The sequence below is a fragment of the Serinus canaria genome, chromosome 3 (genome assembly GCF_022539315.1).
Source record: "Serinus canaria isolate serCan28SL12 chromosome 3, serCan2020, whole genome shotgun sequence".
NCBI lineage: Eukaryota > Metazoa > Chordata > Aves > Passeriformes > Fringillidae > Serinus > Serinus canaria.
In genome coordinates this window covers 34,445,312-34,469,361 of record NC_066316.1, presented here as the reverse complement: position 1 = coordinate 34,469,361, position 24,050 = coordinate 34,445,312, and the positions used below count along the sequence as shown (strand labels likewise).

The 24,050-nt window shown below is 35.6% G+C and overlaps 1 protein-coding gene across 3 annotated transcripts in view; it reads left to right on the top strand.

Moving 5' to 3' along the window:
- CRIM1 (cysteine rich transmembrane BMP regulator 1) overlaps positions 1-24,050 on the top strand; it is a 174,312-nt gene that overhangs the window by 132,674 nt on the left and 17,588 nt on the right. For 2 of the 3 annotated variants that reach the window (XM_050972859.1, XM_009091824.4), the window contains 3 exons: positions 5,470-5,598; positions 17,409-17,565; positions 20,199-20,320. In XM_050972859.1, the coding sequence (XP_050828816.1) occupies positions 5,470-5,598; positions 17,409-17,565; positions 20,199-20,320 (408 nt within the window). The remainder of the gene's footprint in view (positions 1-5,469; positions 5,599-17,408; positions 17,566-20,198; positions 20,321-24,050) is intronic. The other variant, XM_050972858.1, reaches the window with a different exon arrangement.

The following is a 24,050-nucleotide window of genomic DNA, read 5'->3' as shown; positions in this document are numbered from 1 at the left end:
TCATGAAGTAGATTCAGAAATATAGTGTTAGGCAAACATGTACTTATTTTGCAAAAAGTAGGTATTCAGTACTTGGCAAAGCATGCAGAAATCATCAGAAATTGAAATATTTGTCTTCTGATTTCAGTTCCTTGATTAGGATTCATCAAGAATATTGCTGCTTTAATTGGAAGCATCCTGAGTTTATATGAAAGTGAAATTCATGGAGTCATGCAAGTTGGAAAGGACCACCAGAGATTTTTCTCAGGTCCAGTGACAGAAGAATGTCAAGGCATTGTCCTAGTTAAATTTTGAATATTTTGAAGGATGGAGATCACACAAGTCTCCATGACTTTGTCATAGTTTGATGACCCATGTAGTTCAAAAGAAAGATGAAAACAGCTTTTATCAAGTTGTCATTTCCCCTTTCGTGTTTCTGATTTTTGCCTCTCATCCTAGCCTGGAGCCACCTTCAAGATTGGCCAGGCCTTGTTGTCTTTGTACCCTGGAGTTAAGGAGTGGTAGAGAGCAGTAGGATGCCCCCTGACCCTCCTTCCCTAGGCTGAGCAAGCCCTGCTTTGGCTCTCAGCCTGTCCTCATGTGTCACCTCTCCAGCCCTGGCCAGCTCAGTGGCCTTGTCATGTACTTGCTCAGGTGTGTCCGTGTTTCTCGACTGCTGAGGAGCCCAAATCTGGACATTCCTCCAGCTGTAGGCTTCCAAATGCTAAATGGAGGGAAACCATCACTTCCTTGTACCTGCAGGCTCTGCTTCTGCTGGTGCAGGTCCCTCTTGTCCTTCACACAAACCAAAACTGAACTCTTGGTTCTGGCAGAATATATTTGGCTTTGCAGAAGAGTAGTTAAGTGTAATCTCTCTTTGCTTTCTGATACAAACTCTATGGCTACAGTTCAGATTTTGAACTAAGAATATGATAGGAAGGTGGGTATAATTTTTCATTCTGGTTCCACACTTGAAAAGGATGCTATTTAGTTAGTTAGTTGTCTTTTGTATAATTTATATAATTATAATTAAATCTTTTTTTTTAACAGTAGAAGTTAACAAGATTGCAATATATTTTAAATTGTCACTGGTTTTTTTTCTTTATTTTTATTTGTTTTCTAAGGCTTTAGCAGTCAATGGTATATTTCAGTTTTCATTCCCTTCCTTTTTTTTTAAAATAATTTATCAAATTGTGTATATAATAAAACTGTAATCCTGAGAAACAAATTTTCCCTGCTCCCACTGAAACATGGATGCACCAATTTCTCTCCATATCTGAATACTTGAGCAGTATCTTAGTACCTCAGTACCTCAGTATAACAAATTTAGGGCTCAGTACTAGACCAAATTGACCATCTTTTGTTCTCGTGCATGCATTTATAGTAGTTCACATTGTTAACAGAAGAAAATATCTGCCTTTTGTACTACAAGCTGTGTTGCAACATTCAGGAGCAGTGGGAGGTCTCAGAAATCAAAGAATAAGGGGTGTAGGGATTGGTTTTGCTCATATTACAGTAGTATTCTAGATGGAAAAAAATCAGTGAAAATACTATTCTACCATGACACCACCTTGTTGTTTGTTGTTTTTGGGGTTTTTTTTTGACAACCAGTTGTTGTATTGGTATGGTTAATATAGGTCCTTAAGGACAAAGCTAACTCCAGACATTATTTGAATGCCACCTTTCTTTCATCATAAATGCAGCTTGATTTCAAGCTGGAATTACGAGATTCAGGGTGTGATCACATATTGTAGTATTTCTCAGTGGACTAGCCACACTGAAGGTCCACCAGCAGCTGAAATATCTGCTGTAGATTTTAAAATCATTGAAGTTGTTTTGAAGTAAATGGCACTGTAAAGACTTAATTTTTATTCTGTCAACCTCAGAGCAAGCAAAATAATAATCTGCACCAAAATTCAGCAGAGAAAGTATCAGAGAAGATATATGGGAGCATGGTGTTCTAGTAGGAATCTGCCTTTAAATATAAGCGCTTGGCATCAGCAAAATCTGTGCTCCATTAAATAATGCATTGTTTTCATCCAGACTCTCTTCAATCCCCTTCTCTTTATTTCCTTCTCTCTTTCTTTCTATGGTATAGTTGTATTGTTGGTAAAGCACACAGGCAGAAACAGCACCCGTTTTTCCCACCCATTGTCTGTGCATTTGTGCACTGGATCTTTCTTCAGCCGTTTCTGCTCAGAGCAGCAGTGAAAGCCCAGTTCAGGTCGTGTGGTGGTACAAGCTTTTTCAAGCTTAGCTACTGCTTGCCTATTCAAATAGCCAAGAGTCTGGTAGAGCAGATCTGGCTTTATTTGTTGAGTCTTGTCTAGTGAAGTGAAAAGGCCTGAATTTTTTTTTTTTTCCCCTGGCTGCATTTTTGCACGTATGGGGGTAGGGAATGAAATTATTTCTTTTGTCCTCTGTTTGCAGCTCATTGAGAAGCAGGCATGCATATAAAATTACTGTATCTCAGGGCTTACCTTTAGGGAGAGAAGGGAAAAAGAAACAGATTTGTAAGCTTGACTGAAAACACTGAGGATGCTGAAAGTAGGCCCAAAAATGAAAGGTAACAGAATAATAAAATGCCATGAATAGAGGACAAACAAACTTTTCAAATTAATATAACAGCCATTTAATTTCATCCTTTATAAGAAATATTGTATTACTTCACCTATCAAAGGCACAAAAATTGTGTCTGTGTGTCCAAGGCAAAGGAGCATCAAAATACAGATGTTTAGTTTTGGAAAGTCACCAAAAATTATACAACAGACTGACAGGTAGATATATAAAATTATGGATGGTTTCCCTAGATGTTAAGTTACACCTGCAATTACAGAGAAGTTATCTTGAGGGGTAGACTTTAATGATAGGGAGTAAAACACAGTCCTCTTTCTCTCTAGCTTTAGTTTACACCCAAGTGGATCAATGAATACTAACTAACCTGCATCTCTCAACTTTCAGTAAGGTTTTTTTGCTTTTTTTTATCAGCATGTTTTACCTCACATCTGCAGTCAGATGGTAAAACAGCAGTGTCCTTCAGTTCTCTGGCTTGTGTTATTGTCAGTGAACTTTGCTCTGGGCAGCAGTAATGATTCATATGATTTGTACTGGTTTTAGCTACCTGTGAGTACAAGATTCCTGTGGCCTTTTTGTCCTTTGAAGTGGAAGGTTTGTGGGGGCTGAGCAGTGACCTGACTGTAGCTTCAGGGCAGCTCTTGCATTCTGGCCTTTTGCATGTTTAGGGTATTTTGGTTAGAGAATGGAGCAATGCTAAAAATCAGGTTGGTTGCAGAACCAGTTTATATACACAGAGGCCTAATCAGCCAGGATTAATTAATGGAATTTATCATGTTATTGGTGTATATTGGTATATAGCAATATGTTCATGATTCCCAAACCAATAGTTTGGTGAAGTTGCAAATGTTAAGTATTAGACATGAATGTGATTTAGTCAGATACTTTATGAAATGAATTTGAAAAGAACTACAAAGAGTTCATTTAGACTAAAAGAACTGTAGCTTGAAAATCCATGGATTTTGAAATAGTTTGCCCATTATGGCTATTTTTCTACACTACACATGCAAAGTCAGAGCTGTGAAATGAAGAATTGATGGAAACCAATCCTTTGATCTCCAAACTTGTTATTTATATTAAATCCCTACCAAAAAAAAAAATTAAATAGGAAAATAATTGAGGGATCTAGAGAGACTTTATGCCATTATGCAGACTTCCAGTTTGTGCATGAACAAAGCTGTTGGCACTGTTCTATATATTTCAAAATGTATTGCTGCTTTTCTAATAGAAATGATATGAGCAAGAGAATTTGAGTGTTACTCGGCAAGTGCATAAGCTGAACCATGACCTCTGAGATAAGTTTGAAGTTATCTAACTTAATTGTAGTGTCTTTAATGCAGTTTTTTCATTCCAAACTCCAGTTAGCTGACCTAATTTTAAAAGGATTAAAAACTTTCATTGCCTGCATAAACTGTTGGGCTGGGAAGAGCAAGGCTGGAGAGAGGCTATGAAAGCTGAAAATTGTGAAAGACAATGAAAGCAGAAAAGTTCATTCTTGTAATAGGATAATTTTCAGTTGACTGGAAGGCATGGGTGCAAAAGCTGTGTGCTGGAATGTAGCCAATAGGCACCGAAATCAGTATTTTGTTCATCAGTGTATACTTCTAACAACTTAATCTACAGTGAGTAATATTTTACCCTTACTCTGAAAGTAAAGACCAACTGCCTATAGGTAAAAATGGCAAAATTTGTGGTCTGAGGATGATAGATGGCAACATGTGGCCACCTCCATTCCATATAATTTCTTCATATTTTCACAATTTATCACTTTAGGTATGGAAGGCTTTTTAAATTTACTTTTGTATAAATCTTCATTTTTTGAGATGGAAAAACAGCGTACACCTAAACAGTTCTTCAGTGAAATGAAAGCTCACAGTTCTTTAAATCATGCAATTTTTGTTTCCTGAATATTTTGTATAATGCTAATAATGCTCATAACTATGAACTCATTGGTTCTTCAGTTCCTGTGCTCTATGAAAAACACAAGATAGTTTCAGAGAGCAAAAAATTGTTTAAGAAAAGATAGGTATTGCTCTCCTCCTGAATCCTGTTTTGTGATGGTCATTTTGAGGTTTCTTGTTATCTCCGTAAGTGCCTGGATTTTTTTTTATTCTAACAAATTTCTATACTAGAGCGTGTTATTATTTCTGTCTACCCTATGTATCAAAACAAATTTCATACTCCAGCATATTTAAATGGTGTCAAAAAGTTAAGTATTATACTGTCAATAAATAACTTACAGTCGACAATAATCTCCTCAACCTCAGAAAGCATAATCTGGGACAGCAAAGTATACTGTCAGAAGTGATGTTTTCGATAAATAACCATGATAAATGCTCTCCAGAGGTCTTTCACATGCAGTGCATCTTGCATTCCCTTTTGGTATTCAGACTGTCTTCTGCTGTAAATTCCAGCAGTGGTGATGTTATTCTCATGGAGGAAGGTTTGACTTCTGAGTTACATGTTTGATGTGCAGCTTAGTAGTATCAATCAATTCAACTGTAGAGAAATTCTGTTCAGTCTCTAAAGTAAAAAAATCTGCATGAAATTTTGATTAAACACTTCTGGAGAAATGTGGGCAAAATAAATATTTTGCATTTAGTTTGAAACTGCATAAGCAGAAAAGCTGATTTCATAGTAAACAAAAAACAGACAAAACATGGTAATTCTTTTCTGTTTAGATACGTCAAAAATTTTCTGCAGCTTCATGCAGTTTTTGTTGACTGTACACTTGAAACAAAGTCTGTTTATCAAATTTTTTCTAAAGTACCCAGAATATTAATCAGAAACAAAAGTAATTAAAATTACTCTCTTTGCTGTTACAAGAGAGTAATTTTATGTGTATGGATTTTTGTGAACTTAATTAAAATATTCAAGAGTCTTAAATTTATGTGGGTTTTTTTTTCTTACCCCCAGAACCAACGTATATCACAATAGGTCCACCCACCTGTGAGGTTTTGGTGAACTGCACTTTGACTGAAAAGGACTGTATCTATAGCTTCAAACTGGACCAAAATGGTTGTCGCATTTGTCAGTGCAAAACTAGTGAGTATGCAGAAACACAGTGGCTTCTACCTTTTATACCAAATTGTATGTGAAAATGACAGTATGCTGGTTTTTTCCATTCATGAGGTTGATTATATGTTGTGTTGGTATGTGTGTGTTATAGATGTTGTTCATCTTTAAAGAATTGGTTCCTGATTTCTGATGTTGCTTGCTTAAAATTTTGTTCTCGTGTTTTGCGTTTTGAGGAAAATTGTGTTTTAAGGAAAATGTACAGTGCTTGACTTTTGAGGTAAGAAAATTAACAGCTGGCTAGAAAAGGTAATAATTTGGGACCTAATATTCCTATAGACCTTGAAAAGTCTTATGAGAATTCCACATTTCATTTTCCTCTGTTTAGAGAATTTTAAGAGCATCTAGGTTTCTGCACTTCAAAAACTCCTATTGCTAAACAGTCTATTTTGGACTTAGCTTTTTTCGTCAAAATTTAAATTTTGAGGATAAATATTTGAAAATTATATGCTTGAGAGTGAGTGTTTGTATAAATGCAAATGTATCCATATTTATGTTTATTTCTATAACAAATTCTTATATCTATTGTATATACATATATAATGTTTTAGTTAGCATTTTTGCAAGATTTAACATCTATTTCTTCCCAAAGGAAAAACACTGTGCCTTGTGAGAATTTTGTGAGTTTCAAAAAACATTTTTTCTCTATGTGTTTCCTTGAGACTTCAGTTTTTACAGGTGAAATATAAATCAGTATCAGGTTTGTTTTTGGAATTGGCCAACAAAGGACCCCTGCGGAGTACTAGTCTCAGCTGCAGGATGCATCTCTGTGGCTGCCAACCCAAACTAGGAGCTCTTTGTAATGTTATTGTAGTTTCTCAGCTTTCTTGCAGCCTCTAAGGCTTCCACAACCAAAGTATTACTCCATTCCTCTTCTTTTGGTTTCAGTCCAGTCATTCTCAGCCACTTTCTAAACCAATATGACTATTGTAGGGGTCCTAAGTAGAAATGGTCAAAATAAAATTCTTAAGTAGTACAAATTAAAAAGCTTTAGGAATGGATTGGTGTTGGAGAGGACATCTTAACAAAAGTAAATATAGGGCAAGCCATAACATTATCATGGCAAATAAGAAATAATACCTTTGGAAGGATATTTGTGGAAGGATGACTTTCCTTAGGTTACATCCAAGCTATCACTTACTTGCCTTACTTCATTCTTCCTAAGGAAAACATTAGAAATGTTAAGGGCTGCTTTTAATGTTTTAATTTGATTTTCCTTCTCCTTCTGTTATTATTAAATTAATTGGGGAGTTTGACACAAAGAAGAAGATGGACATTCATGACAAGTTTCATCATCTGTGCCTGTGCGTGCAGTCCTTCCCTCCACTTTGGCGCACTGGAGACACTCCAATCCAAAGGATGATTTCTTTTGTCCTGGGTTATCAGACTGCATGTGGACACAAACCATGTCTCAGGATGTTCTTGGATAGAGTATTTCTGATTAAATAGTGCATAAGAACCTATTCAGGGGAATTTTTTTCTTGCCAGATTTGCTTGGAATTTTCTTCATTTTACCGTAGCAAATTGTCTGAAGCAAAGTTAACAGCATCATTTATCATCTCTTTTTTTTCAGTAAATAATGTGACTAGTAGATTGCTTAAAAATCTCAGTCATTTAGGAAGCGGAGACCTTTATTTTCCAAGGAAGTGAAGAAATATAACAGCTTGGAAATCTTCATCATTTGGTGGTTATCAATCAAAATGACAGAAATTGAATTTTTCTGTTAAATAAGGTCTGTTGCTTGCAAGGCTCCACTCTGGACAAAAGAGTGTTTGAGAAATGAGAAGGGAGGAGTCTTAGGTCAGATGTGCTGAAAATGTACTGTGCCAGCTCTCTGTGTTTTGAGATCCTGTGTACTTTATTGTCCAAACCCGTTCAGTTGCATCTTGGTTCTCTTAAGAGAATGTTTTTGCTTTAGCTCATGTCGACTCATGTGGACTTTTGAGAACATCATTGTCTTTACACTGCATCCACTTGCTTTTTGCTGGTCTAAGCTGCTCAACAGAGTTAAATTTAACTGCCTCAGTAAGGAAGCCCCTGTGCCCACACTAACATTTGAAGTCATCATATCCTAATTCTAATAATCTATTTCCACTAAAGTTTCATTTTTTTGTTCATTTATCTTTAGATAGCTCTGCTGAAGGTTAGCTATACTTCAGTTATTTCAGCCAAAATAAAAGCAAAATGATAAAGTGGAAGAACATAGTGAAGGTGTAATTTGTTCTTCTTTATTACCTGCATTTACATTCATGTTACCAGAAATAAGTACAACAGGTTTGTTTGGAATGATTGTGTAAGTACAGTATAATGAAATTTGTTTGGTGCTTCATTGTAATTTAGTTTCAAGTCTATCCCACCTTGTTTAAGCCAACTACAGAATGAGAAGGAAGAGAGAAGCAAATCAAAACAGTTCTAGAATATTATTTTAATAGAAGTAGTTTACTTAGTCTTTTATCCTTCTTTTCATTTCTACAGTGAATGCAAAAACATGCTGTAGCAACATGCAGTGAAAACATACGTGCTGCTAAGTAAAATAAAACATTTTTTAAAAGTAGCAGAGCCAAATCATAGTTGTAAGAGAAGGGAGGAAAAAAATCACTGAGCAGAGCAAGACTTATACGGGAAGAAAGTTCAGTAAGTACATGTGGAACTACAAATGAAGAGGGAGAAAGAATGATCATACTGACCAGTAGCATCTAGAAGCCAAAGCAGCACTAACATAGCAATAAAAGGTAAAAAGTAAAATCCAGAATCTAGGAAGAACTGCTGTAGAATACCAAGAATAAAACTAAAACAAGTAGGACAAACAGGAAAGGCATTACAAAAAAAAAAAAAAAAAAAAAAAAAGGATGGCATAAGATGATACAAGAGCAAAACACAAAGAGAAAAAAACAAATAAGAAAAGAATTGTAGTGTGCAGCAATTGCTCTTGTGTTTGGAGTGTCTGGGCCTTTACTTTCATTGGGAGAACTGGAGTGGAGTAAAGTTTTTAGGAAGACAAATCCATTCAGAGGAGTCCTTGTGGAAGACCAGTGGTCTCCTGTTTGTGAGGCAGGACTCCTCTTTCCCCAGTGAAGACTGATGGCAGGATTAATAAGGCCTGCTGATTGAAGCAACATAGGATTTAAAATCTGATTGGTAGTTGCAGCTGCACACAAAGTCATTCTTCAGCAACCATCTGCAGTGTGGGCCCTGTCTGTTCCCTGGATTAGTTTCATAGAAAAAAAAAGCCCTTTAAAATCTCTCCTGTGACTGAGACTAGTGTTTTACCCCAAATGAATTGAACATGTAGAATATATTCAGGATATAACTGTGAGCATGTATGAGTTTAATATTTTTTTTAACATTTCAAATCTTACTAAAATGGAATCAAATTAGAATGTTGCTGTTAATTTAAAATTTGTTTGCATCATTTAGAAGGTTTATCTTAGTGGTTCCAAGATGCAACTGTCTTCCAGTTTCATTAATTTCAGATTCCTTATGGAGAGATGCAACTGGAGAAGGCTGAGATGAGTCATTTTCCTTGCATATTATAATGCATCATCTTCCACTTTGTGTCACAGTCTCTTTTGTCTGTCAAAGCAAGTCAATGCAATCACTATTCAAAAATAAGAAATCTTGGTCTATTATGTGTTTGCACAGTCCCCTCAACATGAAACCACCTTCTCCCCAAAACACATCCTATGGATACACACAGAAATAACTTTGGAAGTGTTGGTACCTTTTCCTTTAATGAGAACAACATGTTTTCTACCATGGAGTTAAAAGGAGCCATTATCATTCAGTCTATACTAGCACACACCAGAGCCATTGTCCTCAGTATTCTGGCAAGTCACACCATTTCCCTTTATAGCTGATGAAGCAGGGTGAAATTCCAGCATGGGCTTTGGGATTGGCAGTGTGGGTCTTTATTTAGTTGCATGGCATTCAAATGCAGGTTTGAGAAAACTTAGGTAGGTTTATCTACAGGCTGTCCGTAAATAGCAACAGTTAAAGCTCTGAAAAAGCATAGGGACTGATGATGGGAAAAGCCTGAGAAAACCTTGCAGGGACTGCAATGAGAGAACACATCTCAATTCCTTATTTTTGTGTGTTAATTCTTCAGCAGTTAGTCCTAACCTTTCAATGTTATAGCCAAAATTTGAATATTTCATTCCTGTATTTCTGTATGTAGTACATACTGAGGGATGTGTGTTCTCAACACTTAAATTCTCTCAGTGTTAATTTTTCCCATTTAAATAAACTTATTTTGTGTTCATTTTTATGTCAAACTGAGGTCAGACAGTAATTGCATACTAATCACACAAATTGTACTTCAGGCAATGCAAAATTCCTGGAAATAGTAGAGTAAAATATAAATTAGGGAACACTTTTCTGTTTTAGTAGCAGTTGTGTCCCAGTGTTACTTTCATTTCACAACAAGTTCCATGAAAAATAAAAGTTATAAAATAAAAATCTGGGCAATCTTTCTTGGTGCTAAGGAGAGCACATATTAGATTTTTGAGTAATTCTGCAAGAGAGAAAAAGGATGTGTTATCCTTCTGCAGTGATATAAAAGGGAATAGCTATTACAGGCAAGACTTCAGCTAAGGAAATACCACCATAGAAAAATTAGGATGAAGGAAGTTTCCTAAAAATTTAAGGCTCACATCAGGAAAAAAAAGTACATGTTCTTGTAGAACAAAAGTAGTAACTCCTAAGCACATGTGCAAGATAGTGGAACTGCTCCCTGAAGAGGATGGAATCATGATGAACAACTCATGCCAAATAAATATTATTTGTATTGTCGCTAGAATGAGTCTTTGGCAGGATCTCTGAAGATTACAATATATTGGAGTTAGTGCTTACAATATATCTAGTGCAACAGAAGCAGATAAGAATTTCACTTGGCTTGCCTTGTGAAAAAAGAAGAAAATCAGCGTGCCCGAACCTTGATCATATACAGTAATTCCACCTTAGAGATAGCACTGCTACAATTTCATTTTCATGAATTCATGTGTTGTATGCGAATCCTAGATTTGTTTAGAGCCCATATCCAAGTGGTTATTTTGCCTCAATGGACTCACAAGATGATTTATTTAAACAGGGTTTTTAGCATCACAGCGCCCAGGCTCTTCATTTTTTTTCCAGCTTTTGTGAATCATGATTTAAGTCTAACAAAAGGAGGGAGGGTTAGTGTGGATCTGTGGAGGCAATATATTCAGAGAATTCCAGTTACTGTTAAGTAACCTAGTTTTCTCCTTCATAAATTTGCCTCCCCAGATCCCCACCCCCGAAGATTAAGCAGCAGTAGCAATCCACACCGAGAGGACGGCTGAGGAGTGCTTAATTGTAAAGGTACTGTGAAACAGTTCTCCTGATATGATCTGTCCTCAGCATCGAGAAAGTAATACTGGTGAAGGTATGTAGCTAGCTTTGTGTAGCCATGCTACAAATTTGTGAAAATGGACACCAGCCTAAGCCAAATTGAAATACTGACATAATTCTTGTCATGTATCTATTCGTATTCTCTGGCAGTTGTTTTTTTCATCTGTGAATTACTGGACTGAAAACTAAAAGTATTTCAACATAGAATGCATTTTCAAAACTTTTTAGGATAAGATGATTTTCAGTCCTTATGATTCAAATATCAGTGTGTCCATATGTAAAATAATATTTTGGAAAACCATAAATATCCCAGTTTAAGAGCCTAGAGCTTTTTAAACACCATGTATATGCTAGAAAAAAGAATGTTTTTGTTTTTTGTTTTAAAAAGAGCTGGAATTACAATCAATCTATTAAAAATTCAAGCAGAAGACCCTTTTCAGAGCTAACATGCAATTCATGGAATTGAATTTTGTTTACTTTTTAGAGGTTTTTGGGCCATATTTTATAGCACTCCAAATATTCATAGGTTCGTGTGAGGTAGGGATGTGTGCACTCTGAAATCAGGAAAAAATCATGCATACAATGGTTTGAATTTAGGACAAAGGCCTGTGATTCCTGTTGAGATGCATTGCCCTGAGATGCTATGCCTGAGAAGGAGAGGTTGCGTTGTATCTGAAATATTCCACTGCTAAGTTAATTCTACCAAATGCAGACCTTGCTAACATATCATGGGACAGAATGTTTTACACTGCTAACATACCATGGGACAGAATGTTTTTGTTGTCCTGTTTGCAAGGTGGGACCTCAACCATAGTGGGTCACTTCAGTATGTCAGCTGCTCTTACATGCTGATTTTTGAACATGCTTTTCTTTCCTTCAGCGGCCAGTTTTACTCAGTTTTACTGATATCAGACAACCTTTTAAAACTAGAGTTGATGTTAGTGTTGAGAATAAGATACTTACTGGAAAGAGTTTTAAAACACCATATCTGGTGAGCATTCTACATGCAAACTATCTGGTAGTTTGGAATCATCGGTTCTCAAGACTTTTTTCTACAGTGTTGTCCCATCCTCCATATCCCAAAGAGATTCCTCTTAAACTGTGTAATGCTCTTCTGAAACTCTCAGTTTCTGTTTTATTATAGTCTGCATGTATGAAAGGGTTTGTAAGTGTGTGGAGAAAGTGGAAAAAGAAATCACTATATTTAAAAAGATTTTATGGACAATGGTGACCAGGCTTAAATACCTCACCAATATCTGCTTGATAATAATTCACAAATGGGTTTTTTTGGAAGACTGGCTCATCTTCAGCTGTTCTTTCTGCTTGTATTTGTCCAACAGCATCACATTAAATTGATCTAAATGAATCCAATAATTTGAAATTCCCATATGCAAGTCAGCATATAATGTGTTTAATTGTATCAAACTGTAGAGCAAAGTATTTGCTAGTACTGCAGTCTTTAGAGGACTCAAAGTCTGTAAGCAATAGCTTTTGCCAGTGTGGTGAGCACTAGTGAAGACTGACTAGACTGTGAACTACCAGCTGGACCTGTTGGTAACTGGCTTTGCTGCTGCTTTTGCAGTCGTGGTTGCATGTGGCAGAAAAACTGCATGGTCTTATTGTGTGGATGGGATTCACTGCTATAGGTACTCAGTGCTTGTTAGTCCTCAAGTATTAGTTCTAAGCAGGAGGACTATTTAATAACATCTCTGGTTCAGGACAAACAACCTTTCCATGTTTATGTCCTAGCCTTCTACTGTACTTGATTCTCTCAGCATTTTATGTGATATTTCAGCTAATGTCACATTAAAAAGCTAAGTATTTCTTGTAAAAATACAGTTCTGTGAGCCTGAGACACTGAGGAACACATTCATCTTTTCTTAAAGTCATAGCTCATCAGTATCATTCTGGAATCACCCAATATCCTCCATCAGAACTCTGAGCTTGTCATGCAAATTGTTTTCTAGTTCATGTTTTATAAGAAAAATGAATGAACATTTTTCTACTCACCATGTAGAACCCTACTCTCAATCCAGATGTTTCCCTAAGCAATACAATGAGAGATGTCTTTAATTAATTCCTGTTTATCATTTTGTTTCTGTTTTAGTCTTCTACTTCCTATCTAACCATTAGTTTAGTTCTCTGTGTGATGTCACTCTAACTAATCAGTCACAAAACCCAAAAAAATAGCTTACACTTTGTGATCAGAAGCTTAATTCCATTCTGTTAGAGTTGCAGTGACGTGCAAGTGCATAATGCAGTTCTGTCAAACTCTGAACAGTAGTTTTCTTCTGCATAAGCTTTTAAAATGTTTGCTATATCCTCATTTCAGCCTTTCTGGTTGCCCTGATACACTTTTGAAGCAGTTATTAGACCAGGTAGGGCTGGATCTCTTCTCTGCAAATACATTAGTGATTTGGGATTCAGTTTCCTCATGAAATTTATCTAAGCAGAGTTGGAAAACACCCTCAAACAAATACTCTCCTAACATTTTGTCATAATAGATTTCCTGAGTTCATTGCAGGTTGACTTTCATGAACTAGTGAACTAGTTCTCCTTGTTCCTTAGTATGTGTCACTTGAAATGCAAAACCTTAGCAAAATTTCTGGTTTTACTTGTCTTTTCATAATGAATTAGTCACTATTTTAGTAGCGATAAATTTAATGCAATAGCTAAGGCTATAGAAAAATTGTCAGGATGACAATTGTACACACTGAATTTGATCCACATATGAGTATTTAGGTTTGCAATCTTTTCAATCTTTTTCTCATATTTCTTTCTCTGATAGCTATGCTTTGCTTTGTGACATTGGTGATTCACCTAATTTTCTGAAAAAAATACCTGGCGTAAAATGCTGGACTGTGCTTTTCATCAGGCCTGTTCAGTGGACATAAACTCCATACCAGATGGTGCTTCATTTAGAGACTGCCTGCTGTTGTCATGTTTTAATAATGTTTTAATAGGAGACATTTAGATGATTAGATGCAAATTCAGAAAGCAGACCAGAATTTGCACCCTTAGTTTCATGACACTACATTTCTTCGTGGAGTTTTTCTTCAAAAACGATTTAAAATCTATTTCCACTGTTTGTACAGTCATACTGTCAGAAATTTAAGTGCAATAACATGTTAATTTCAGTACAGAGCATCTTAGCAGAATTTAATTTTCAGCATCTTATTAGACTGGGAGCAGAGGTTTGTGGAGATTATTCTGATCACCTCATACATAACATTGACGAAACACTAGAAAGTCTATACATTAACAGTTGTCTGCACTGACTTCAGCAAACCTTCCCTTAATGTTTGACATAGCCAGACTTTTGATGATTTCTCACATGCTCTTTACTGTCTACTTCTGGGAGGCAATGGTGATTATTGGTCACCCACCTCAAGGCTCTGAAGAGCTTTTCTTTCTTGGCCACTTACAAAGTGAAAATTCTTTTGAGGATAACTCACTCTGTAAAGGATTAAGCATGGAGGATATTGCTTCAAGACTGGATCTCCTAGTTAGTATGTCAGCTGACTATTTGAGTTTTAAGTATATTTAACATCATAAGCTGCTTGGGATGAGACACTTGGGATGTCTTCCTGCTTTGTAGCACTGCCCTTAGACACCCTGAGCCTTTTAATAAAGTATATTAACTTTACATGTAACAAACTTCTCTTTTGAAAAGCAGTTTTTGCAGTTTATGAAAAGCAGTTTCACTAGCCAAATCAGAGCAGAATAGAAGACTGAAGACAAAGTATTCAGCTGTGGGACTCTGAGTCATTATTTTGCCACCTTCTATAACTTCATGGTCAAACCTGAATGTTGTATTTTAACAGCTCTCCTTAACAGATAATCTGGAGACAAATAAGATAAAGCAATATGCCAAGTAGAAAAAAAAAGTTCTTCTTTCTTCTGTTTTTTTTTTTAGATTTCTTTTTTGTTATTTCCAGCTCTTCCTTTTACTTCTTTAAGATACCTATTATTCCCCCCATGCCTTTGCATATGTCCCTTCTTTGTTCTTCCCTTGTCTTCGTGATCCTACTGTTTATAGATGGCCATGTAAACATTTCATTTCCCTGACAAAGTATGCTTCAGAAAAGGAATGGTTCTGCTCAGTTCAACCTGGGCATTTCCAGTTTATTTGCTGCTCAGATCAGTTCTGAGCATCTGCAGGAGATGATCATAACTTACATTATATCAAAGGTCATAACTTCACTCAATTCTTTTTGGAGATGTCCTTCTGTACATCCTATCCTTCTCTGTACATTCTTTATAAAGTTCTGGCCTAGTTTTAAAAATTATGATTACCCTGTAAAGTCTTGCATAATGAAAAGTTTAGTTAATTTTATTATCACTGTGTGTTGCTAGGGAATAATTCTGTACAAACATCCTAGTATAAAAAGTCATAAATGAAAGACAAATTCTCATTATTTTAACTTGCTTCAAGAAAAGTCTTTGTGTTACACATAACTCACTCTTTGTGAGAGAAAAATATCAAAGTTTCCTCTGCATTATAATGTTTTAAAATCAGCATTAGTGGCTACATATTAAAAAGATTAGTATTCTTTGTAGATTGGCCTGACTTAATCCTCCAGAAATGTGTAAAACTTCTTCATGAAGATCTTTGTGTATGTGTTTCTCTCTAAAGCAAGAACCTAAAACAAGGGCTACTGTTGCTGTGCAAAGGTTAGATCTGACCGAGAGTAAATGCTTAAATCTTGTGGTATTGATTCTCTGCTTCCAGACACAATCTCTAGAGGTTATGAAAGGATCTGGCATTTCTTTTTCTGTATTCTAAATAGCAAAAACAACCCCAGACTTGAACACCCTTTTTGCTTCAGACACCAAATTTGCATAAAAGTGGAGAGGTGAGAGCCATGACCCTGATTATATTCATCCTATTTAAACTGAGCACTGTTGTTTGGAATAAGGAGACTCTTATGTTGTATTGCCCTTGCATACCCAAATTCCTCCACAGAAATAGGCAGTGAATTTGCTAGTTTTCTCTGAGGTTTTGGTCTCATTCTGACACAGTAAGGAACATGCCTTCTTTATCAAATGAGCAGTAACTTGGTGGAAAAGATAAGGAAACACTTGGCTTAGCCACATCTGGTTAAGTCAAGATTTTGGAATCTTAAGTGCAACATTACAAACACAGAAGGGGAAGTATTTAAGTAAAGCAAGATTCCTTCTTGTTTGTAGTTTTCCTTCAGTAAAGATTCCTTCTTGTAGTTTTCCTTCAGTAAATTGCCATTTTAGAGAATAAGTCAGTATTAATAACTGATCTCCTCTCTGGAAAAACCGTATCTGTAAATGTTCAACCCTCTAAAGGAAAGTGGTCTTCAGGTCTCAAATGAGGAGCAAATCTGGAAGAATAATCTTCAGCTGACCTCTGTCCAGCCAATACTTCATAGTGGTGTGGAAGTTCCAGCTAGAGATCAGCCATCCTTTAAAAATCACTCTTGAAGTCAGGCCTTTGGATATCACCCATCATATTCTTCTATTGAAGAATCTTAATTATATGTCCCTCTTTTTCTGTTTTGATCTCAGGCTGGCTATTGTAGTAATGGTCACTACTTTCCCTTGTGTTTTGCATCCTTAGTGTAAGAAACCTCATAATTTTCTGTTTTCTCTCACCTCTGCAACCAATAAAAGAACATTGTATCCCACAATATGGTAAGAGTGGTCTTTCTGGCATTTCTCCTTTCAAGAAAAGCAAAAAGAATCCGATCAATCTCAAAATAGTAAATTGCAATGAGAGGGGATATAATGACCTTTATTCATCTCTGTACCAGAAAAATTGAGATGCCAATAGCTCAACATCTTTCTTATGCCACCACAAGAGGCAGATGAAACTTGGATTTCAAGAAACAGATCTTTTAGTATAGCATCTCTAAGCTGCAGTCACTTCTTAGGGTATTGAAGTTATATTTTGAAAAGCAGATCTTAATCAAGTTGACAGCAAACAGCATAAAAAAATAAAAGTTCTTAATATATCCCAGCCTTTCAGTACTTATTTAAAATAAGTAGAAGATAAATAAAGATTACCTATATTGAACAAAAGCGTACTAAACCCATATAATGTGTGGCTATTATGTGTTATTTTATATGTGTTATCAAAAGCCAATGGATGTTGGACTCCATTGGCTGTGCATCTGTTTATAAAATCATGTTAGTTTGTGGTACCAGGTGGTGCTCCCCAAGTTGCTGACAGGAACTGAAGAATGCTGTAGTGTCTGCTCATACAGTTTGGGTTGTTACTGGAGAATTCTGTCAAATATTTTAAAAACAGGACAATCTGAAGGTAAGGCCTAGCAGTATTAAGAAAGAGACCAAGTGAAAGGGAGGAGAAGGTTTAGTGTGCTGAGGATGTGTTTGGCGCGAGCAGTTTTCACGTTGCCATAAGCTGTGTGTGTCCTTTGCAGGGGAGGAGCTGTGCACCGGCCTCATTTCGGGCTGTTCCTTGGATTGCTCCTTCGGCTTCCAGACCGACGCGCACAACTGTGAGATCTGTCAGTGCCGGCCGCGGCCCAAGAAGTGCAAACCCATTGTATGTGACAAGTACTGTCCCTTTGGATACTTGTACGTATTCTCATCCCGAAAGCACGCTCACGCAATCCCCGCGTACGGAAAATACGCCAAGGTCCAGGCCCGTCCACTCGGGTTTGCTTTGTGGCACAGCGGGGGGAAGTAGGGAAATAGAAACGTCCTTACAGCTGTGGGAGTGCAGTATTCTTCCAAATGCATTTTGATCAACAGATTTAGACACAGAAGCTCAAAAACCGGATTATAAAAGGAAAGCAGTGCTTAAATTTTGTTGAAGAATTTGACAAACAAGATGAGAAAGCTACTTATAAGTAATATCTCTTACATGTAGCTTTTTGAAATACTTTTGGCATGCTTTGAGGAACTTCTATTTTATAGCCCATTTATTTTATTCAAATTATTATCTAATATTTCTAGTTTCTTTTAATCTTGGTATGACAACAAACTAGTTTTAGTAAGATATTTTTGGTAATTACAGGATTCCTGAAGAATGGTACTATATCTTATCTATATTTTTCTAAATGCATTCATAAATCTGCATTTATGGTAGACTTCTTTTTCCATAAAAGTAAATATTTGTGGTATTTATTCAATTGTGAAACAGGTGATGAAAGAGGTATCTTTTGTTGCAGAAATTTCTTAGTAATTAGTTCTAGTGGCATCTCTACATATTTTATCAGTAAATTTTATTTTGTATAGATTCATTCCCTGTTACTGCCTGCTTTTCATAACAGTTTAATTTCTACCTCATGACAGGAGGTCATTCAGATAACATTCAATTTTTTCTGGATTTTTTTTTTTTTTTTTTTTAGGATTTTCAATGAAGTTTACTACATTTGCAACTCCTAGTTTTTGATAGTAATACTCATTAAGTTTCTGGTTCATTTTAGAGTTCTCTTTGGCCCTTGTTCATAAATGTTGCAGGCTTTTTAATCACCGTTTTTACTGTGGTGTGTCCTCTTAGTACACTGAATAGTAAATGAGAGAAGAAAACAAGGGATTTTAAATTAAGGAGTTAATAAAATTATTTTCAGGCATCTTGATTTCATGAGTGGCTGAGATTTTTTGTCAGTTTTGCAAGTGAGAGAAAGTAGAGCCAGAGGGAAGTTACAGAAAAGGAATCCTATAAGGATTCCTTATAGTATTTTATCCTTTATGTATCATGAGTTTAATACATTGATCTACAGAGCATAATTACAATTCATGTATGTGATTTTTCTACTTAGACAAAACCACACTCTTCTTCCTTTTTTTTCCTCAAGTGTGTGCTAAACAGTTTTATTAGAAAATCTATGTGAAGTATATAGCAAAATCATTTTTAAAATGCAGCACACTTTAATGGGCATAGTATGGTATTTGTAAGATTAAGATATTTTAAAAACAAGTTGATTTCAAGCTGATGCCACTGTTTTCAGGAACCCTGTCTTTGGGATTATTTTTCCCATAAGATTTTGTGCACCTGAAAAAAATATGAGCTTTAAATCTTTTTAAGCTATTTGGAGAATAGTTTTCAATTTAAATTATGGGTTTACATGCAAACTATAATTTTATTATGCACAATGGCTGATATTTCTAAATAATGAATGTTTAATAAAGTCTTCAGGTGATTTTTTAGAAATTGGAAATCAGCAGTCTAATCTTGTCATTCTCGACAAAATACATGAAAAATTACACTGAATGAAATTAATAACATTTAAAGAAATCTTCATATGGAACTGTTTGTAATATAAAGGGTTAAAGTTGTGGCAAGAACTACTTTAGGATCATTTCACTTTGAGTTTTACCTTGGTGTGAAAACTATTCAGTTTTGTGGTTGTATAGCATATTTGTTCAGTTTACTGCTACTGTGCCAAATTCTTTTTAAAAATACCATGTGTTTGACTTCCAGGTGTGTTGTGCTCATTAAAAACTTGGGGTGTAATGGAGGAAAAATCTCTATTTTAATGTAAACATTTAGTCACAAATAGGATGCAAAAGAAGGAAATATTAGAAGAAAAGTATATTAGAGATCGAACAGTTAAGGAGTAATCATCATATTTGTGACTTTTCTTTTAAGACTGTTAAAAGTTAGTAGTTGAAAATATTGAATTGCTGCATCTTTAAAGAAACCAAAGCCTTTTCATAATTGTCTGAAGAAATTTGCTAGATAAAGCTCACTGTTTGAAAGCTCTACACAGTAATGGAAAGAAGCATTCCTTTTGGTGGGATAGGAATACATAAAGTCTTTAATTTTCCACTCTACTGTATTGCAATTAGTTATTCTCAGCCTTTTAACTAAAAATTAAATAAAGTTTTCTACAGCTTGAAGCCAGGCTTTCTAGAGATTTACATCATTTATTTCTCCTCTATCCTGCTAGATCATGTTCTATAACTTCCCATGTCTGTTCTTTGTTTCGTACATCTGTGCCAAAAGTTTGAATAGTATTATCGGCCTTTGTAAAAAAAACAAGGAAACATTCAGCATAGGATCCACTGAATGGAGGGAGCATATGCCAGGGATGGAATCCATAAAGCTTGTACAGCCCATAAAACCACTGGATCTAAGGGTGGCAGTTAACAATAAGTTTCTTTGCTCATCAGTCTTTTCCTTGGGGGGGATGTTCTTGCTTTAAAGATGTAGATATTTAAAGTGACTTGCTGACCTTTTACAAATTATTTTGCTCATCTAGGAAGAACAAGCATGGCTGTGAAATCTGTCGGTGTAAGAAGTGCCCCAACCTGCCTTGTGGTAAAATCTGTCCATTGGGCTTCCAGCAGAACAGTCACGGCTGTGCTATCTGCAAGTGCAGAGGTATGTGTTCCTGCATTACCGCCTCTAACTGCAACTTGTCTTCAAAGCAGGTGGAAACCAGGGTGAAAGAAGAGCAATACTGCAGAGGATATTTACAAATTGAAAAATGAAAACTGGGGGGGGAACCAGTTCAACATTGCTCAAAGAAAATAATTGTTTTGCTGATGTTTGTTATTATCTATTCATCTGGGCTTCAACAGAAAACTTCAGCTCTGCTTTCATCTCCCACTACAAAGTCACTAAAATTTTGTTGTCATTAATAAAATTTGGATCAGGCTCTTAATAAGGAACGGCTAATAATAAGCTAATTGAGGGCATTTTTTTCAGTAGTGATGTTCATCTTGCCTTCTTCACCATTGCCTTTGCTTTACAAACAAGTGTTGGATTTGATAAATATCCAGTATATCACCTAAAATTGGAGTGCTGTTTCTTGGATGCTTTTTGGGCAATCTTAATGAGCAATGACTAGAAAGAACAGCTGCCCAGGAGAAAGGACTTGGTATTCTTAAGCTAAAAATTTCACACATGCTACATCCCCGGCCTGTAACCACCAAGTTCAAGATGGACCTTGAGATCAGATGTTCATTTTTTGTCTGCCATATACTTGTGCTGCTTTCAGCATTTCTCTTCCTTACAATATTTTCAGGTTATGTTCTGTATTAGTCTGGGTATCAAACTTCCTTCATTGCTCATCTCCACGTGTTGCATTTAATAACTTTTGGGTTTTGCTCTGATCCTAACTGCTTTTTCATGCTTATTTTCTTTGACTCCTACTTGTGTGTTTTGATTTCTAGCTGTAGTCAAGTACCAATTGCTTTGTGTAATGACCCTATTCTCAACTTTTTGCTATTTCTTCTCCATTTTAAAAAAATTATAAAATGTAAAAGAACAAGCTATGGGAACATAGGACTGGAAGAAAATGTATGAGTTCTTGAAGTCACTCTCCCGTAGTTGAAGGCAAACATGCAATCATTTGAATCAAAAATATCCACCATTATCTTTTTTCTATATAATATTATATGATGCACACAGTTTAAGAAACTTTCAGACTTCTAGCAAAATAAAAGTTGTAATGTTATAAACATATTTTGCAGATGTGAGAAGCAGAGATTTCATTGACATAAGCTACAATATACGACTTTTACTAGAAATTAAAATTATAAAAATTAAATAAGAAAGGGTTACTGCTGAATGGTGTCCCATTGAGATAATTCTTACCACTCAGCTTGTCATTTGTCTCACAATCAGAACACTTTTTCCTGATTGCCATAATGCTGTGACTAAGTACAGACAAAGTGTTCCCTTAGATGTATCGTGATTGCCTCCCAGACTATAAACTTTGGTCACTCATTATGTGTATGCACACTTTTAGGTGTTCTCCTTAAGAAGTATGGATTTTAAAATGTGCACAATTATTTAGTGAAGTTAACTTGATCCATCTCTAAGTAGTATTTACTGTTGTCATGATCGTAAAGATACCAAGCCATGAGCATATCACTTCAACATCACTTCATTTGCAGTTTTGTCAAAGAATGATTAGAACAATCACCAGTACATTCTGGGGAAAATGTGAGTCCTTGCTAAAATTTTGACCCAGGATCCTTAAGTAAGAGGAATGGTTGGGTAAATCCCCTGCCTGTGAATTAGCTTCACTTTCTCAATTGCTTCTGCCAGAAATAGCTTGTGCTAGGATTAATAGAACCATAGAAGTACAGGCTGGAGTAGTACTCTGACAAACTGAGAGTCCACTTCTTTACCCATGCACAAAATAGGGTGTATCTGGATAATCCTTGACAGATGTTTGTCTAAGATTTAATTTATTAAGAATCTCCACTTCCAAAAGACACAAAAAACCAGAACAAAACAGAAAGAGAAAAAAATCAAACCTTTCTAAAGTAGTGTTTACCTGTGGTTAGAAACATGACATTTTAAAATGAATTTTCTAAAATTACTGTCTCATTTTATACACATTGAACTGGTTACTTCTTCTCCTGAGCTTAGCAGACATTTGGAGCAGCTAAGCACCATTCGCTTTAGAATTCTTGCAATATTTAAGGGGTTACAACTGGAGACTTAGAAAAATTTTTTGGGTGGGAAATGGGTTTATAAGTCAAACAAACCCAGTTACTGCAGTCTCTCATCACTGTTCAAAACTTTGATACTGTGCTTTAGCCACAGTAAAATCTTCAGACTAGTAGAAGTAGTAGTGCTGTATTGAAATTTACAGTGCTCCTGTACTTGTGTCTGATATTGAACTTGCCTCTTCTGCAGAGGTATCACATTGCACACTTCCTTTCCTTGTGCACTACTGTATCTCAGATCATTTCAACCATACCTCTAGTTAGCTAGTTACTCCTGTTTTGTATTTACACATTAGGTTTTTTCAAATATTAGCTTTTGTACTGATTGTTTTCACTTTTCAATTTGTAATTACGATCTCAGTTTGTGAACCTAATTTTGAGTATGTATGCTTATGTATGTTTCTCTAAATTATGGAATGTCCTTTAGAATATTTCAGGAAAAAAGTCTGATTGCTTCAGATACCCTTTTCCCTTGCTAAAGAAGCAAAGTCTTTTTATTTAGGACTTTTGAGTGTCAATAATCATTTTCATATAGAGCAGTATTCCAGCAATATTAATTCAAATCATAATTTAAATACTTTGATACTAAATTATGAAAGTGTAATAACTGAATCTAAGTTTTTTCATAGTATTTCTGTTCATGCACCAGGATGAAGTCTGTTCTAAGAAGTATTTTATCCTTATGCAGCATTTTTCTTTAGTTCACAAAATGGTATACTAATATAACTTCTGTGCATTGGCTTTTCTATTCTGATAATGTGCCTCAAACTAACTTTGTACCATCTGCTTGTGAAATCATCTTTGATAGATCTGCCACAGCTGAAGAAGTGCTGACCTACATACTAGTGTGCAAAAAAAAAAAAAAAATCCACCAAAAAACCAACAAGCAAAAAAGCTGAACACTTCCTAAAACTACATGTAAACATTACTACTTCTCATACATTATCCTTTTTTAAAAGAAAATTAAATTAAGAACTTAGTACAAAAAACATTATAAATATGTCAGGAGAACATGGTTGGCATACCACTGAAAACAAGTCAGTTCACTGACAAACTGCTCCTGCATCCTTCATCATAACAGTGATGTGGATGAGGGAGTGTTTGGCTCTAAATTCACTCCGCTGATTAACAAATATATTGAGGCTGAATCCTGCAGCACTTAAATACCCCTTAAGATACAAATGAAACTTTATCCTCCCTGGACCAATTGCTTGTGTGTTCTGACAGAATGCAAGTAATGCCACAGTCTAAGCTACTGTATTCTCATCTCAGTAAAAGCTAAAAGAAATTAGGGATGAAATTCTCATCATTCTCTTCCAAAATATCTCATTTATTGTAGTAATATAAACAAATAATTTCTCGCAAGAAGTACTATATGGAATATTTCCAGTATCTACCATTACCCTGTTAGCACCTGATTGCAATTTTTTATCATTTGCAAGACCATGCATAGCTCATTTAAATGTTTTTATATACTACTTGCTCTCAGATACATTATAGATAATCTAATGTGCTGTGGTATTTAAATATTTCATTTTAAATATGCTACATGCCATCTGCTATTTCCCTCCATTGCATTTCTCCTTTTTCTTACATTATTTTAGACAGTACTACATTTCTCATTGATTAAAAAAAAAGTATAGGTTCAA